Raw genomic sequence first — 18,662 nt, 5'->3', positions numbered from 1 at the left:
CTAATAACCCACATACCGGGGGTAGGGTTTCAGATTTCTGTAGCATCACGATCTCTTCTGGGGAAGAAGGACAAGTTACATCTGAATCCAAGTGGGGGGGGGTGTGGGGGCAATATCCTTGCAGGCAGGTTTTTAGAGCTGTTGGGAAGGGTTTAAGCTAATTTGGCAGGAGGATGGGATCCAGAGTGATAGAGCTGAGGATGGGACAGTTGATATACAAATTGATGTATTGTGTAATGAGACTGTCAGGAAGCACAGGCAGATGATAGGGCATAATTACAGTTAGTGTGATGATTTGAAGTGCAATATGGGGGCAAAATCGAAAAAGGTGATGAATACAGGATTTGAATGCATAATATATGGAATAAAGCAGATGTTCTTGTAGTGCAGTTAGATATTGGCAGGTATAGTGTTATGGGCATCACTAAGTCATGGCTGAGAAAAGATCATAGTTGGGAGCTTAACATCCAAGGATTCACATTATATCAAAAGGACAGACAGGTAGGGAGAAGGGGTGGCAGGCTTTGTTGGTAAAAAATGGAATAAAATCCTTAGGAAGAGGTGACACCGACTCAGAAGATATAGAATGCTTGTGGGTAGAGTTAAGAAACTACAAACATAAAAAGGTCATGATGGAATTTATGTAGTGTACATGCTTCTGAACAGCAGCCAGGATGTGGGATATAAATTACAGTGGAAGATAGAAGAGGCTTGTGATAAAGGCACTGTTACTATGGTCACGGAGAATTTCAATGTGGAGGTAGATTGGGAAAATTAGATTGGTGCTGGATCCCAAGAGAGGGAATTTGTAGAATGCATATGAGATTGTTTTTTCGAGCAGCTTGTGCTTGACTCCATTAGAGGAATAGAAATTTTGGCTTGGATAATGTGTACTGAACCAAATTTGATAAGGGAGTGTAAGGTAAAGGAACACTTAGAAGACAGTGATTGAATTTGAATTTACCCTGCAGTATGAGAGGAAGAAGAAAGTCAGATGTATCAGTGTTATAGTGGAGTAAAGGAAATTATTGAGAGAGAGGAGGTGGCCGAAGTTGATTAGAAGGGATACCAGGGATACCAGGGATGATAGCAGAACAACAATAGCTGGAGTCTCTGGGGTTAATTTGAAAGGTGCAGGATAATTACATTGCAAAAGTGAATAAGTATTCTGAAGAGAATTCTAAGTGTCAATTGTCGCTGACAAGGGAAGTCAAGGACAACATAAAAGCAAAACTGAGGGCAGGCAATATAGTTAAAATTAGTGGGAAGTCAGAGGATTGAGAAGCTTTTAAAAACTAACAGAAGGCAACGTTTAAAAAAAACACAAGGGGAGAAAAGATGAATTGAGAAAGTACACTAGCAAATGATAGAAAAGAGGATACCAAAAATGTTTTTTAGAGATATAAAAAGCAAGAGAGGCAAGATATTGGACCACTGGCAAATGATGTTGTAAAGCTAGTAGTGGGGAACAATGAGATTGTAGATGAACATAGTAAGTATTTTGCATTGGTCTTCACTGTAGAAAACTCTAGCAGTATGCTAGAAATTTGAGTGTCAGGGGCAGAAGTGAGTGCAGCTGCTATTACTGAGGAGAAGGTGTTTGGGAAGCTGAAAGGTCTGAAAGCAGATAAGCCACCTGGGCCAGATGGAATACACCCCAGGGTTCTGAAGGAGGCAGCTGAAGAGATATTGGAGGTATTAGTAATGGTTTTTCAAAAATCATTAACTTCTGGAATGGTTTCAGAAGACTGGAAAAATGCAAATGTCACTCCACTCTTCAAGAAGGTAGGAGGCAGAATAAAGAAAGTTATAGGCCAGTTAGCCTGACTTCAATGGTTGGAAAGATGTAGGAGTCCATTAATAAGCAGGAGGTTTCAGGGGTACTTGGAGGCACATGATAAAGTAGGCCAGTAACAGCATGGCTCCCTTCAGGGGAAAACTTATCTGACAAATCTGTTGAAAGTCTTTGAGGAAATAACAGTCAGGATAGACATAGAGTCAGTGGATGTTGTGTACTTGGATTTTCAGAAGGCCTTTGATATGGTGCTGCACTTAAGACCGTAATGAATAGGAGCAGAATTAAGCTATTTGGCCCATCGAGTCTGCTCTGCCAATTCATCATGGCTGATCCATTTTTCCTTCTTAGCGCCAAACTCCAGCTTCCCAACCCCTCTGTATCCGTTCATGCCCTGACTAATCAAGAATCTATCAACCTTTGCCTAAAGTATACATAAAGACTTAGCTGCCTGAGGCAACAAACTCCACAGATTCACCTCCCTCTGGCTACAGAAATTCCTTCTCATCTTTGTTCTAAAAGGACACCCCTCTATTCTGAGGCTGTCCTCTCGTCTTAGACTCTCCCACCATTGGAAACATCCTCTCCATGTCCATTCTATCAAGGCCTTTCAGCATTCAATAGCTCTCAATTAGGCCACCCCTCATTCCTCTGAATTCTAATAAATACAGGGCAAGAGCCATCTCTTCATACGACAAATTGTCCAAATCCAGAATCAGTTTTGTGAACCTCCTTTAAGGTTCACATGAGCCTGTTTAACGAGATAGGAGACCATGGTATTACAGGAAAGATACTAGCATGGAGAGAAAATTGGCTGAATGGCAGAAGGCAAAGAGTGGGAATTAAGGGGGCCTTTTCTGGTTAGCTGCCTGTGACCAGTGGTGGTCCACAGGTGTCAGTATTGGGACTGTTTCTTTTTACGTTATCCGTTGATAAGTTGGATGACAGACTTGATGGCTTTGTGGCCAATTTTGCGGACAATCCAAAGATAGGTGGAGGGGCAGGTAGTATTGAGGAAGCAGAGAGTCTGCAGAAGGTCTTAGATTGGGAGATGGGCAAAGAAGTGGCAGATGGAATATAGTGTAGGGAAGTTTATGGTCATGCACTTTGGTAGAGAAAATAAAGGCGTAGACTATTTTATAAATGGGGAGAAGATTCAAAAATCAAAGGTGCAGAGGGACTTTGGAGTCCCCATAAAGGATTCCCCAAAGCTTAACTTTTAGGTTAGGTCAGTGGTAAGAAAGGCAAATGTAATGTTAGCATTTATTTCGAGAGGGCTGGAATATAAGAGCAAGATGTAATGTTGAAGCTTTAACAGACTGCACTTGGAGTATTGTGAGCAGTTTTGGATCTCTTATTCTTATCTAAGAAAAGAAGTGCTGGCATTGGAGCGGGTACAGAAGAGGTTCACGAGAATGATTACGGGAATGAAAATGTTAACATATGAGGAGCATTTGATGGTTCTGGGCTTGTACTTGTTGGAATTTAGAAGAATGGGGAGAGCTCTCATTGAAACATGTCAAATATTGAAAGGCCTAGACAGAATGTATGTGGAAAGCATGGTTTTTATAGTGGGCGAGTCCGGGACTAGGCACAACCTTGAAATAGAGGGACGTCTATTTAGAACAGAGATGTGGAGGAATTTTTTTTTAGCCGAAGTGCAGTGAATCCTGTGGAGGTCAAACTATTGAGTATATTTAAAGCAGAGTTTGATAGGTTCTTGATTAGTCCAGGGTGTCAAAGGTTATGGGGAGAAGGCAGGAGAATGGGGTTGAGAGGGACAATAAATCAGTGATAATGGAATGGCAGAGCAGACTTAATGGGCTGAGTGGCCAAATTCTATGCCTGTGTGTTAATGTCTTATACCTTTGAAGTGTTAGAGGAAATAGGAGTAAGTACTCAAATCATTTTTGCAAAAACGGTGAAGCTGCCATTTATCTTCCTTATTCTTGACAGTAACTATTCATTAAATTTCTCTGATTCATGTACCAGGATATACAAGTCTTTCTGAACACCAACACTTCTCTCACTGTTTAAACAAAAAGTACTATGTTTTAGTTACTTATACCAAAGTGAATGACCTCAAATTTTACTGTACAATATTCTATCTGCCATGGCTTTGATCTTTCCGTGACTATAGCATGGCTTTTAATATTACTATTCCAAGCAAATTCATCTCCAAGCTCCAATATCTGGTATTTAACAAGTCTTTCTGCAACTGGATCCTTGATTTCCTGACCAACAGACTAGATAGGCAGCGACAGCCTCACCACAGTTATTCTCAACACTACTACCCCACAAGACACCATCTTCACCCTCTTCTGCCTGTACACTGACAGCTGCATTTCCAGGTTATGCTCTAACTCCAGCTGCAAGTTTGCAGATGATACCACCATTGTGGGCTGAATCTCAAATAATGATGAGCCAGAGTACAGGAGGGAGATAGAAAGCCTAGTAAATGGTGTCTTGCCAAAACTTTTCCTTTAATATCATCCTCTTCAGGAGTGGAGGAGGGTGAGCCTGTGTGGGGCAGTGCATATGTTCCTGTTTACATCAGTGGTTTTGAATTCAGGAGGGTTAATAGCTTCATGTTCCTCAAAATGAGCATTGCCAATATCTTGACCTGGTCCAACCATATTGATACTATGACCGAGAAAGCTCACCAACATCTCTACTTCAGGAGGATGAAGGAATTTGGTATGTCCCCTATAACCCTCACCGTCGGAAGCATCTGATCATCACTGCATGATATAGCAACTGCTCTACTCTGCCCATGACTGCAAAGTGCTGCAGAGAATAGTGGACACAGCTCAGTACATCATAGAAACCATCCTCTTCTCCATTGATTCTGTCTGCACTTCTCGCTGCCTTCGTAAAGCAATCAACATAAGTAAAGACACCTCTAAATCGTGATATTCTCTCTTCTCCTTTCTCCCATTGGGCAAAAAATATAAATTCATGAAAGCACCTACCACCTGGCTCAAGGGGCAGCTTCTATTTCACTATTATAACCCTATTGATTGGCTCCCCCATATGGACTCTTGACCTCAAAATCAACCTTATCATGGCCCTGCACCTTATTTGCTGCCTGCACTGCACTCTCTGTTACTGTACAACTTTCTTCTGCATAACTGGATACAATAGGGTCTTTTAAGAAACTTTTGGATAGGTACATGGAGCTTAGAAAAATAGAGGGCTATGGGTAACCCTAGTAATTTCGAAGGTAGGGACATGTTCGGCACAACTTTGTGGGCCGAAGGGCCTGTATGGTGCTGTAGGTTTTCTATGTTTCTATAATGTTACTGCTTTTTCTTTATGCTGCTTCTATGTACTGATATGATGAAATAATCTGTATGGATGGCATGCAATACAAAGTTCTGCAAAACAAAGTTTTTCACTGTACATGGGACATAGAATAGTATAGCACATACAGGCCCTTTGGCCCACAATGTTGTGCCGACCCTCAAACCCTGCCTCCCATATACCCCCCCCAACTTAAATTCCTGCATATACCTGTCTAGTAGTCTCTTAAATTTCACTAATGTATCTGCGTCCACCACTGACTTAGGCAGTGCATTCCACACACCAACCACTCTCTGAGTAAAAAAAGCTTCCTCTAATATCCCCCTTGAACTTCCCATCCCTTACCTTAAAGCCATGTCCTCTTGTATTGAGCAGTGGTGCCCTGGGGAAGAGGCGCTGGCTATCCACTCTTATCTACTCCTCTTATTATCTTGTACACCTCTATCATGTCTCATCTCATCCTCCTTCTCTTCAAAGAGTAAAGCCCGAGCTCCCTTAATCTCTGATCATAATGCATACTCTCTAAACCAGGCAGCATCCTGGTAAATCTCCTCTGTACCCTTTCCAATGCTTCAACATACTTTCGATAGTGAGGCGACCAGAACTGGACACAGTAACAAGTGTGGCCTAACTAGAGTTTTATAGAACTGCATCATTACCTCGTGACTCTTAAACTCTATCCCTTGACTTATGAAAGCTAACACCCTATAAGCTTTCTTAACTACCCTATCTACCTGTGAGGCACCTTTCAGGGATCTGTGGACATGTACCCCCCAGATCCCTCTGCTCCTCCACACTACCAAGTATCCTACCATTTACTTTGTACTCTGCCTTGGAGTTTGTCCTTCCAAAGTGTACCACCTCACACTTCTCTGGGTTGAACTCCATCTGCCACTTCTCAGCCCACTCCTGCATCCTATCAATGTCTCTCTGCAATCTTTGACAATCCCCTACACTATCTACAACACCACCAACCTTTGTGCTGTCTGCAAACTTGCCAACCCACTCTTCTACCTCCACATCCAGGTTGTTAATAAAACCACAAAAAGTAGAGGTCCCAGAACCGATCCTTGTCACTAGTCACAACCCTCCAGTCCAAATGTACTCCCTCCACCATGACCCTCTGCCTTCTGCAGGCAAGCCAATTCTGAATCCACCTGGCCAAACTTCCCTGGATCCCATGCCTTCTGACTTTCTGAATAAGCCTACTGTGTGGAACCTTGTCAAATGCCTTACTAAACTCCATATAGATCACATCCACTGCTCTACCCTCATCTATATGCCTGGTCACCTCCTCAAAGAACTCTGTCAGGCTTGTTAGACACGATCTGCCCTTCACAAAGCCATGCTATCTGTCCCTGATCAGTCCGTGATTCTCTAAATGCCCATAGATCCTATCTCTAAGGATCTTTTCCAACAGTTTTCCTACCACAGATGTAAGGCTCACTGGACTATAATTACCTGGACTATCCCTACTACCTTTTTTTGAACAAGGGGATAACATTTGCCTCCTTCCAATCCTCCGGTAACATTATCGTGGACAACGAGGACGTAAAGATCCTAGCCAGAGGCTCAGCAATCTGTTTCCTTGCCTCGTGGAGCAGCCTGGGGAATATTCCGTCAGGCCCCGGGGACTTATTCATCCTAATGTATTTTAACAATTCCAGCACCTCCTCTGCCTTAATATCAACATGCTCCAGAACATCAACCTCACTCATATTGTCCTCACTGTCATCAAGTTCCCTGTCATTGGTGAATACCGAAGAGAAGTATTCATTGAGGACTTCGCTCACTTCCACAGCCTCCAGGCACATCTTCCCACCTTTATCTCTAATCGGTCCTACCTTCACTCCTGTCATCCCTCTGTTCATCACATAGTTGAAGAATGCCTTGGGGTTTTCCTTTACCCTACTCGCCAAGGCCTTCTCATGCCCCCTTCTTGCTCTTCTCAGCCCCTTCTTAAGCTCCTTTCTTGCTACCCTATATTCCTCAATAGGTCCATCTGATCCTTGCTTCCTAAACCTCATGAATGCTGCCTTCTCCCACCTGACTAGATTTTCCACCTCACTTGTCACCCATGGTTCCTTCACCCTACCATTTTTTATCTTCCTCACCGGGACAAATTTATCCCTAACATCCTGCAAGAGATCTCTAAACATCGACCACATGTCCATAGTACGTTTCCCTGCAAAAACATCATCCCAATTCACACCGGCAAGTTCTAGCCTTATAGCCTCATAATTTGCCTTTCCCCAATTAAAAAATTTTCCTGTCCTCTCTGATTTTATCCTTTTCCATGATAATGCTAAAGGCCAGGGAGCGGTGGTCACTGGGACATGTGTCAATAATAAACCGATTTACCTGCTTATGGGTGGACCACTTTTAGAACCTTGAATAAAGAATAGTACTGGACAGGTAAAGGTCCTTTTGCCCACAACGTATGTGGTGACTGTGGTGCCAGATTCAAATAATCTCACCTGTCTTTACGTTATCCTTCCATTTCTTGCATGAATGTCTATATGCCTGTCTAAGTGGCCCTTAGACAACACTACCAGGCACCTGGCATCACATTCCAGGCACTTATTAGTCTATGCAATAACATTTGTACATCTCCTTTAAACTTGCACCCGCTCAATTTAAAGCTATACCCTCTAGTAATTGGCATTTTCAATCTGGGAAAAAGATTTGAACTATATACCCTGTCAATGCCTCTCATAATTTTATAAAATTCTGTAAGTTTCCCCTGCAGTGTCTCATGCTCCTGCAAAAACAACCAAGCTTGGCCAACCTCTCCTTATAGATAATACTCTGTAATCTAGGCAATATTCTAGAGACGCACACAAAATGCCGAAGGAGTTCAGCAGGCCAGGCAGCATCTATGGGAAAAAGTTTAGTTGACGGGCCAAAACGTCGACTGTACTTTTTCCATAGATGTTGCCTGGCCTGCTGAGTTCTTCCAGCATTTTGTGCGTGTTGTTCGGATTTCGAGCATCTGCAGATTTTTTTCTTGTTTGTGAATATCCTAGTGAACCTCTTCTGGATCCTCTACAAAGCCTCCACATCCTTCCTGTAGTGCAATGACCAAAACTACACACAATGCTCCCAAAGTGACCTAACCAAAGTTTTATACAGCTGCTGCCATCGGGAAGAAGGTACAATAGTCTTTAGGTCCCACGCCACCAGGTTAAGGAACAGTTATCCCTCAACCATTGGGCTCTTAACCAAAATGAATAACTTCACTCACCTCAACCTTGAACTGTTTCTACAACCTATGGACTCACCTTGAAGCACTCTATGGCCCATGTTATCAATATTATTTATTACTTATTAAATATTATTATTTGTGTTTCTTTTTATATTTGCACAGTTTGTCATCTTTTGCATATTAGATGCCAGTTTTCATCTGTGTGTAGTTTTTCAATTGTGTTTCTTTGTCTTTACTGTGAATGCCTGCAAGAAAATTAATCTCAGGGTAATATGTCGTGACGTAGAGTATACGTATGCCGATAATAAATCCTTGAATTTCAAACATGACTCCCCGACATTTATGCTCAATGCCCTGCTTGATCTAAGCAAGCATACCATACTCCTTCCTTAACACCCTCCCTGCCATCCTCCTGACTTGGTTTGTCACTATAGATTTGCACCCCAAGATTGCACTGCACATTCTCACATTCTATTTGCAATTCTTTAAAACTTACTATATATTTTTTTCATTTTATATCTCTCGCTCTCTCTCGCACACTGTCACATCTTGTAACCAATGTATACATTTGGTAAAAATCAATTATTTCTTATTTACTTTTTTACCTTAATATAGTTCCCCAATTTACCACAGCTAACTCATACTTTATGTAGTTAAATCCTTCAATGTAAGACTCTGGAAGATGGAATTGTATCACATTTTGTCTTTGTGTTGAAATAATAATAATAAATAAACAAACAAGCAAGCAAGCAATAAATATCAAGAACATTGAGATAAAAAGTCCCTGAAAGTGATTTCATATGTTGTGAAAACATTTCAATGATGAGGCAAGTGAAGTTCAGTAAAGTTATACCCTTTGGTTCAAGAGCCTGACAGCTGAGGAGTAATAATTGTTCCTGAACTTTGTGGTGTGATCCCTGAGGCTCCTGTATCTTCTTCCTGATGGCAGCAGTGACAAGAGAGCATGTCCTTCGTGGTTGGGCTCCCTGATGATTGGTGCTGCTTTCCTGCGCATTGGTGTGTTGATACCAGGCTGTGATGCAGCCAGTTAATATACTCTCCACTGCACATCAAAAGAAGTTTGTCAAGGTTTTAGATGTCATGCAGAATCTACACAAACTCCTAAGGAAGTAGAAGCGCTGTCAAACTTTCTTCATAATTGCAGTTAGGTGCTAGGGCCCGGACAGATCCTCCGAAATAAGAACACTCAGGAATTTAAAGTTGCTGACCCTCTTCACCTCTGATCTTCCTGATGAGGACTAGCTCATGAAACTCTGATTTCCTCCTCCTGAAGTCAATAATCAGCTCCTTGGTCTTGCTGATATTGAGTGAGAGGTTGTTGTTGTGGCACCACAGCCAGACTTTGTCGCCCTCCTCTATGCTGACTCATTACCACCTTTGATTTGGCCCACAGCAGTGTTGTTGTTAGCAAACTTGCATATAGTATTGAAGCAGTGGTTAGGCACACAGTCATAAATATAAAGTGAGTAGAACAGGGGACCAAGCATACAGTCTTTAGATGCACCTGTGCTGATAAAGGTTGTGGAGGAGATGTTGCTGTCAATCCAATTGCTCAAGGAGGTATTGAGGCCAAGTTCTGAAAGCTTATTGATTAGTTTTGAGGGGATGATGGTTTTGAATGCCAAGCTGTAGTTGATAAAGAGCATCCTGATGTATGCATCGTTGCTGTCCAGATGTTCAGAGGGTTGAGCAAAGAGCCAATGAGGTGGCGTTTGCACTGGACCTGTTGCTCCTGTAGGCAATTTGAAGTGAGGGCTTCTCAGACAAGAGTTAATATGTTTCATCGCCAACCTCTCAAAGCATTTAATTACCATTTGTACAAGCCTCTCTAATGTCCTGATTTATACAGTGCTCTGCATTACTAGTACTCTTTTTTTACTAGGGCCCTACATTGCTACTACTCTTTTGCCACTAAATATAATTCCCATGAATGGTTAATTTCTCTTTCTATTTCTTAATTCCATCCAAACTGATCCTTTTTAATTTTTTTTTTTACCCTTCTCCATATTATTAAGGCTACTTTTTTCATTTTGCTTATCTGTATCCCAAAATATTTACTTCTCCGCTTTGGTCAGCTTGCACCATGTACTGTAATAGCTAAGAGTGTGTTACAATTATGTCGATTTGTGCCATTAAATCACCAAGCTTATTATGAATGCTGCGTGCATTAAGATAACAAGCCTTCTATTTTATTTTTTGCCATTTTCCCTGCTCTTACTATAATTGGAGATATACTTTTATGTTTATATGGTTTGTAGCTTTCTGAATGATTCTGGGTTATCACTACCCATTTTATTAATGTACACTTTTGCTCTATCCTTTCCATATAATTTTCTAAATTTACCCACACCAGAACCAATTCCCCATTCAGCAAGACATTGGTTCTGGTACAGTTTAAGTGAAGCTTGTTCCAGTGAAGCAGTTACACTTTTCCCTTTTATTAATGTTAATGCTGCATGAATTTCTCTCATTGATCTATGAGCCACCCATTCCCTCATCCTTTTGCCCTGTCCAAATTTGCAAGTGGCTCAAGTAGTGGCATGGTAGTATAACAGTGCCAGCGACCTAGGGTCAATACCCATTGCTGAGTGTAAGGAGTTTGAACTTACTCCTTGTGACCGTGTGGCTTTCCTCCAGATCCTCCAGATGCTCCAGTTTCCTCCCATATTCCAAAGATGAATGGGTTAAAGTCAGTAAATTGTGAGCATGCTATGTTGGTGCTAGATGCATGGTGACACTTGTGAACTGCCCCCAGCACATCCTTGGATTGTGTTGGTCATTAATGCAAACAGCACATTTCACTTTATGTTTTGATGTATATGTGACAAATAAAGCTAATTTTAATCTAGTAATGCGGGAACTATTTCTTTAATGTTTCTGCCTTTTAATTTGATCAGTTGCTCATGTTCCTTCACCAGAACCACCACCTTTCTTCCTTCTACATTGTTGGTTCTCATGTAGGCTACAGCAACAGGAAACCTCTTCTCCCACTCCAAGTTCCTCTCTAACTTCAGCAGATCTCCTATATTCTGGCACCAAATGGATGACAAAACCTTCAGGATTTCTTCTCATAGCTGCAGAGACAGTATCTACACCAGACACTACTCTATCTCCAACTACATCATTCCATTGCCCGTGACCAATTTAAGTGGACCCTAGTGGCACAACATTGTGGTCAGTTTTCTCATCGTCTATTCAGTCACTGCTCTTGTCCACAGAGTCTACAAATACCTCCTACTGTATCTGCTGAACAAACAAGGATTGTGGCTCTTGCAAACTGAATCCCTTTACCCACCTCACGCTCTTGCACCTTTTGACTGAACAGTTTTACAATTCTCAGTCCAAATCCCAGCCTCAAGCTCATAACTTTGAGTTGATGTACTGTACCTCTAGCTGTAGCTACAATCTGCAGATGCAGTCCCTATGGATGCCAATAGTTTCAATCAGCTCCCTCATACTACAGGTTTTATCAGATCACATGATTAAAATCAATTCATTTCATTCTGCCATTGTCACTCTTATCTTACCAAAGTCCCTTACTCACACTCCATACATGCTGTGCTTTTAGTTGGGACCTCAAATTCCTATTACAAGGTAACAGTGGGTGTCCCTTGACTACAATTTTAGCTGGTTACTCAATTATCGGGAAGTCAACTTCACATCATTGGAACTTAAAACTACAATGTTAACAGAAATCAATAGTAAAACCAGACTTTTCAGACGGGTGCAAAGATTTATAGTGAACTTTGCATTTATTTCCCTTAGAATAGGGATCAGGAGGAGTTTCTTCATCCAGAATGTGGTGAGACTGTGGAATTTGTTGCCATAGACGGCTGTGGATGCCATGTTATTTGATATATCTATGGTGGAGTTTGATCGTTCTTGACTGGTAATGGCATCAAAGGTTAATGGGAGAAGGCAGAAGAATGGGGTTGAGAGGAATAGTAAACCAGAAATAATGGAATGGTGGAACAGATTCAACGTGCTGATTGGCCTAATTCTGCTCCTCTGTCTTATGGTCTAATTGTAGTCTCTCTCCTGGCAAATTTTGATTTCCTTTTGCTAGTTTTATGTTGAATTCCCCATTAGATTAAAATGCATTGCAATTCAACACAGAGCAAAGAAGTACTTATTTTATGAAACTTAATACTCTGAATATCAGCATGCCTTGAAGATAAGCCACGTTGAATGTAGACCTGCAGTCTAACCAATTTTGGACATTATGATCACTTATGGATTTCAATTATTCCTCCTGCATCACCAGTTTCGAGTGAGAACTTATTTTGAAGTTTTTAAGTATAGCAATAAATTAACTTTGCAATTAGAAAATCAGTTGGTGGCAGACTGTATCATGGGAGTCCTTAACATCTTAAAATACTCAGTAAAATAAATATTCAAACAGGAAAAAATAAGCTACCATAATACTAAATGTTGCACAGAATGTATAACATTTTTGGTTCCACATGACCCTTCTCATTCACCACATCTACAGTATAACCTATTCTTTTCATGCATGGGCAGCTTCCCACTAAATAAATCTACATCACTTGAGACTGATAGTAAAACGTTCATGAGTTATCCAGTAGCGTAGGAATTACTGTAGTGCTTTGCAGCACCAGTTGTATGATCAGGGTTCAACTCCTGCCACTATGCGTAATGTTCTCTATGTTAGAAAAGGGTTTCCTCCAGGTGCTCCAGTTTCTTTCCACATTCCAAATATATATGGTTAGGGTTAGAGAATTGTGGGCATGCAATGCTGGTGCTGGAAGCATGGCAGCACTTTTGGGCTACCAAGCACAATACTTGCTAATTTGATTTGACACAAACAGTGCATTTCACTGTATGTTTTGATGTACATGTGACAAATAAAGTTAATCTTTATCTTTAAATCTTCAAATATTATGATGTTGCGGTAATAATCCTTAAAGTGCTGTTGGATACTGTGTACTGGAATTAGTTTCACTGACAGGAAGGACTGGCAATGTATTTCCAGTCAGAAAGATGTACAACTAGGAACAGGTGGTATCAAACATTTTGTATATTGTTCAAACTGCAATCATATCAACAATTCATCTCAACAATTGGAGGATATTTCATTATGCTTCTGACCTGCAATATCAGGGGGTGAGTCACTGACTACAGTATACCCTGGTTCAAATGAGTAAATGGTAGGATATAACTTTTGTTCTTTTGTGTAGTAGTGGTTGTGAGCTTGAGAGCCGTGGTCAGAGTAGACTGGGTGAGTAACTGATGTATATTTTATACATGAGCTATGGTGCTCCCATGCAGCAGCAGTCAAGTGGGTTTTGGTCACAGATTCTGTTCTGCTTCTTCAGTGTTGTTGCTGTTATACTTATACAGGAAAATGGAAAATATTTCATCAGACGTTGCTTCATCATATGAGTGTTTGAGATTAGTCATTTGCTGCAGGATAGCCAGCTTCCAACTTGCTCTTGTACCCATTGTAGTTATATGACTGATTCAATTGAGTGACTTTTTATGTAGCTGGTGTGAGACTCAGCGCAGCAATGGTAATACCATCGAATGCCATGAAAAGGTGCATGGACTTTATCTTGATAGAGATAGCCATTACTTGCAATTGCAGAACATGAATATTGTTTGTTATTGATAGCCCATGCTTTAATGTAGTCTTGCATTTTTAGCCTGAACTGCTTCTTTCACTGAGGAATTGAACATTGTGCAGTCATTAACTACACCACTTCTGACTTTATGATGGGAAGAAGATAATCGGGTCTAGGATATTACCTTGAAGAAATCCCACATGGATGCCCTGGGATGGAAATAATTCATACCAAAGTTTCAAAGTATGTTTGCAGTATACAATCCTGAGATTTGTCTTCTCACAGCCATGAAATAAAGAAATAAAAACCATGGAACCTGTTCAAAGAAAAACATCAAACCCTCAACACGCAAAAAAAAGAACAAATCATGCAAATGGCAAAAAACAAGCAAAAAACACAGAATATAAAACACCAGCCCACAAATCATCCTACCAGTCCAGACATATTCCGTTCAGCTCGGTTCAGTTTAATCTAGCTCTGTGTTCATCTGCCCCAATCAAAATTGCACAAAATGGCAAGAAAAAAAGAGCGACCAGAAACCAAAAACACATTATAAGATGAACTACTAGTATCTGCAACCATCTACCTTTGTGCAGGGTGCTACGTCAATCTTTCATTGTGTTTTCTCCTTGAAGCCCATTGACTTTAGTTTTACCGGGAATCCTTGATACCACACTTGGTCACGTGCTCCCTTGATGCCACAGGCAGCACATTTAACTTACCTCTGAAATTCACTTTATTCATTCATACAGTTTATTCATTTATACTTGCCAATAGCTATTCTTCTTCCTTCCCATTGGCTGTTTCACTGTCTGCCACCAAACTAAATGTTCTAGTACTGGAGAATTTTCATCTGATCTATTGGTTGTAGATCACTGCTGCTAGTTTTATCACACACATATGTTGCAATTCACAAGGTTAACAATATACTTCTCTGGTATTTCTGGTGTTTTTCCTTGTATTTTCTCTGCAATCCTCATGGAACCGGAATTGGTGGCATGATTTCATTTTGACAGCAGAGTGAGGGTCACAGTAGATGGGTTGTAAAGTTCCAGGCTGTGGCCGTGTACATGTTCTGCTTTTGTAGAGAGTCCACAATGCCTTATGAATGTCCTGTTTTGAGCTGTAGAGCCGTGAAAAATGGCGAAGGCTATACTAAACATGATGACAGGACAATATTTCCACAAAGACTGTGTTGTGGTCACTTCTACCAGTGCCTTCACAGACAACAGCACCTGCCATAGATAGATTTTTAAGGACAAAGTCAAATAGGATTATTCCTCGCTTTGACTCTTTCACTATCTGGCATAGATCCAGTCTGGCAGAAGTCAGGAGCGCAGTCAGTGGTGGTGTGATCAAGCAGCTGTAGGTGACAGACAGTGAAGTCCACCACTTAAAATACATTTTGACTCCTTGTCTCTTTCAATGTTTCTTCCAAGTGTTGTTCAGTCAGAAGGAGCTTTGATTCCAGGAAATGATTAAGTGGTAATCAGCAGGAGATTTTCTTGTCCATAGGTTAGAGGATGCCATATAAGACTTCATGGAATCTAGAGTAAATGGTATTCCCTCCCAACTGATGTGTTGCATCCCATGTGGATCTGTCCTTCTACTGGGGTATGTTGGAGCAGAATGGCATGGTTATCCTTATAGCACTAAGGTTGAGTATCTGTTACTCTAGTTATCTCAGAAGGAATTTGCAAAGTTGAGCTTTTTGGAAGTGGTTTTATTCTGTCAGAATTAGTGCCTAGGTCAAGACTTGATGGTTGAGTTTTTTTTAAATCTGTTTTTGGATCTAACTGAACAATTGTCAAGATAAGGCTCTGCCAAGATAAATTACAAAACCATTATTACTAATTTGCGGAGCAGTCAGATAGGCTCTGGGCCTATATTCACTGGACTTTGGTTAGAAGAATGATGGGGATTTCATTGAACCTATTGAATAGTGAAAAGCCTAGATAGAGTTGATGTGGAGAGGATGTTTCCTATATGAGGAGAGGCTAAGACCAGAGAGCACAGTCTCAGAATAGAAACTCGTCCCAGTAGAACAGAGATGAGGAGGAATTCCCTCAGCAGGAGGGTGGTGAAACTGTGGAATTCATTGGTGCAGATGGCTGCGGAGGCCAAGTAATTGGGTATCTTTAAAGCGGAGGTTGATAGGTTCCTGATTAGTAAGGACATCAAAGGTTACAGGGAGAAGGCAGGAGAATGAGGTTGAGGGGGATAATAAGTTAGCCATGGAGTATAATCTCTTTTATATTTCCTTAAGGTATTTAATCCTGGTATGAAAGTTTCTCTGTGAAATGTTTTACCTTAGTAACTTACATTTTACATTTAATTTTCATCTCTCATGGACTGCAATTCCACGCTTGAATCCAGGGGCATGAAGAGTTTTGCTTTGCTGTGTCTGCTGCAGGAAGATGAATTTGGGATCTGGGATTGGATGGACAGGTGGCCTGGAATCAGGCAATAGGGAGCTCAGAGGTCAAGAATGAGTGAGGTCAGAGGCCCAACAGGCATCAGAAAGAGAGAAGGAAGCAGTGGAACCCTTGGATAAATCATACATTCACCATCAAGGTCTGCTGTTCAAGAAGGGAAAAGGTTTTATTTTTAGACCATTTCAGAAGGTATTGCTGTGGATCTGGAGTTGCATATTTACTGTATCAGGAAAGGGTGTCAGTTATTCTCTTCCAGCTGAGATCTCTAACCATGATGCTTCATAACAGGTGGAGTGGGATGAGGCTACCAATACAAGATAATCAAGGAATTAAGTGGCTTCTTGAAAATTATAGAACCAGGATTATCCCAAAAAATGGATACCTGTGTGCAGAACAATTAGCCAGAATCTCAAACCTCCAGTGCCATTTGTATTTTAATTTAAAAGAGATCTGAAGGATATTTTTTCCACATAGACATTGATGAATATCTAGAACAAGTTGTCAGTAGAGGTGGTTGAGGCAAATTCAATTACGATGTTTAAAAGTTACTTGGATAGGAAAGGCAAAAGAGGGAAACAACCCTAATGCAGGCAAATGGGATTAGCATAGATAAGCATCATGGTAAGCATGGACAAGGTTGGTCAATATGAATAGTGTTTGTGCTACATGTTTCGATAATTCTATGATCAAATTAACTTTTAGCTTTTCAAGTTTGATTGGAGATAGCTGGCAGGTAATGTTGCAGATTGATATGAGATTGAATGAATTTTACTGAGCCGTAAAAGGGGCAAATTAATATAACCCATCAAAGTCAAATATGTACCTAATGTTCGGAATCTTTTTTTCTGTACCCCAGAAGTTTCGACATGTCAAACTCCAGATGCATAGCTGGAAGGTTAGCTTCTCCCGATTAGCTCAAGGCTCTATAATGAATAATTCAGGCCTTTGCTGGAGAAGACAAAGAGACTTCCAGCACTTTAAGTATATACGATTCTGGTTGCAACATTACAGGAAGCGTGGGGGAATGCAGAGAGTATTCACGGTAAACAAGTATTTCAATTAGTAGGACGGAGTAGATAGGCCGTGTTTGCTTTATGTCTCTATAACTTTATGACTCTCAATTATGTTTTTTGAGAAATATATGCAAGTACTGTGTTTATCCTATCCATCCAACGTATTGATTGGAAATTACTTATGGTTTATATTTCAGGGTTCGACCTGATGCAGAGATTTTCATTGGCACGTTTGTCAACAAGAAGCAAAACCTCCCAACGCTTACCATTTATCAGAATGGGAAGAAAACTGTCAATTAGACAAACACAGTAGGAATCATTTTTTGGTCTCTTAATTTTATATTGGCTAGAATCACTATGGACACTGTTACGTGTTCATCACACCTACATTAGCTCACAGGCTTTCTATGGTTTTTTGAAGTGAGAATTGTAGTGTTTAGAAATTCATTTTGATGCAGTACTCTCTGGGGGTATCCAGGACACTTGCAAACAAGCTTAACAATGTTCTGAGTCTTTGACTAATCAGATTGTGCGATGGATATTTTGGCACACAGTCTGAGTCGGGAAGTCAGAATTAGAACTGAATTTGGTACCAAATTAGATACGTAAAGTAAAATAACAGCAAAAAGAAAGATTAGAGTAAAACAGTGAGATAAAAGACAGAGAAAAAAACAAGGAAAACAATTTTTAGGATTCAACAACAAATTGTTCAGCTACCAATGTTGCTGTCTCACACAGCCAGAAACCTGGGTTCAATCTTGACCTCAGGTACTATTTGTACAGTACTTGTATGTTATCCCTGTGACTAATGGTTTCTTCTGGTGTTTCACTACCTCCCTCATCCTAAAGATAGGTGGTTTGGTTGCTTAATTTGCCAATGTAAATAGTGAAAGAAATCTTGAGAAAGTTGTTAAATGTGGGGAGAATAAAAAATGGGATTATTGTAGGCTTGGTGTAAAAGGGTGATTATTGTCACTGGACTCGATGGGTAAAAAGGACCCATCTCTGTGCTGTATCTCCATGACTCGAATAATCATGAAGGATTTAGTACCAGAGAGGACTTTTTTGTTAGAAAGGCAGAAGTACTGGAACAATCAGCAAGTCAGGCATCATCTATAAGAGAGAAACAGAGCTATGATTTCACGTTGATGCCCTTTCATCAGAAATAGTGAAAGTTAAAAATTAAGCTTTCAGAGAAAGAAGAATATTTATGAAAGGCTGGGGAGGGGGCAAGACAATGGCACAGATGTTTTTGTTGCTGACATAGAGTGTGAAAACTTGTTATTTACAGTTGATCTGTCTGGAGAA

General features: G+C 40.6%; 1 protein-coding gene across 2 annotated transcripts in view; it reads left to right on the top strand.

Moving 5' to 3' along the window:
• col19a1 (collagen type XIX alpha 1 chain) overlaps window positions 1-18,662 on the top strand; it is a 374,732-nt gene that overhangs the window by 22,514 nt on the left and 333,556 nt on the right. For both annotated transcript variants that reach the window (XM_072250470.1, XM_072250475.1), the window contains exon 4: window positions 17,552-17,663. In XM_072250470.1, the coding sequence (XP_072106571.1) occupies window positions 17,552-17,663 (112 nt within the window). The remainder of the gene's footprint in view (window positions 1-17,551; window positions 17,664-18,662) is intronic.

The sequence above is a fragment of the Mobula birostris genome, chromosome 2 (genome assembly GCF_030028105.1).
Source record: "Mobula birostris isolate sMobBir1 chromosome 2, sMobBir1.hap1, whole genome shotgun sequence".
NCBI classification, from domain to species: Eukaryota; Metazoa; Chordata; class Chondrichthyes; order Myliobatiformes; family Myliobatidae; genus Mobula; species Mobula birostris.
This window is presented reverse-complemented; position numbering and strand designations above follow the sequence as displayed.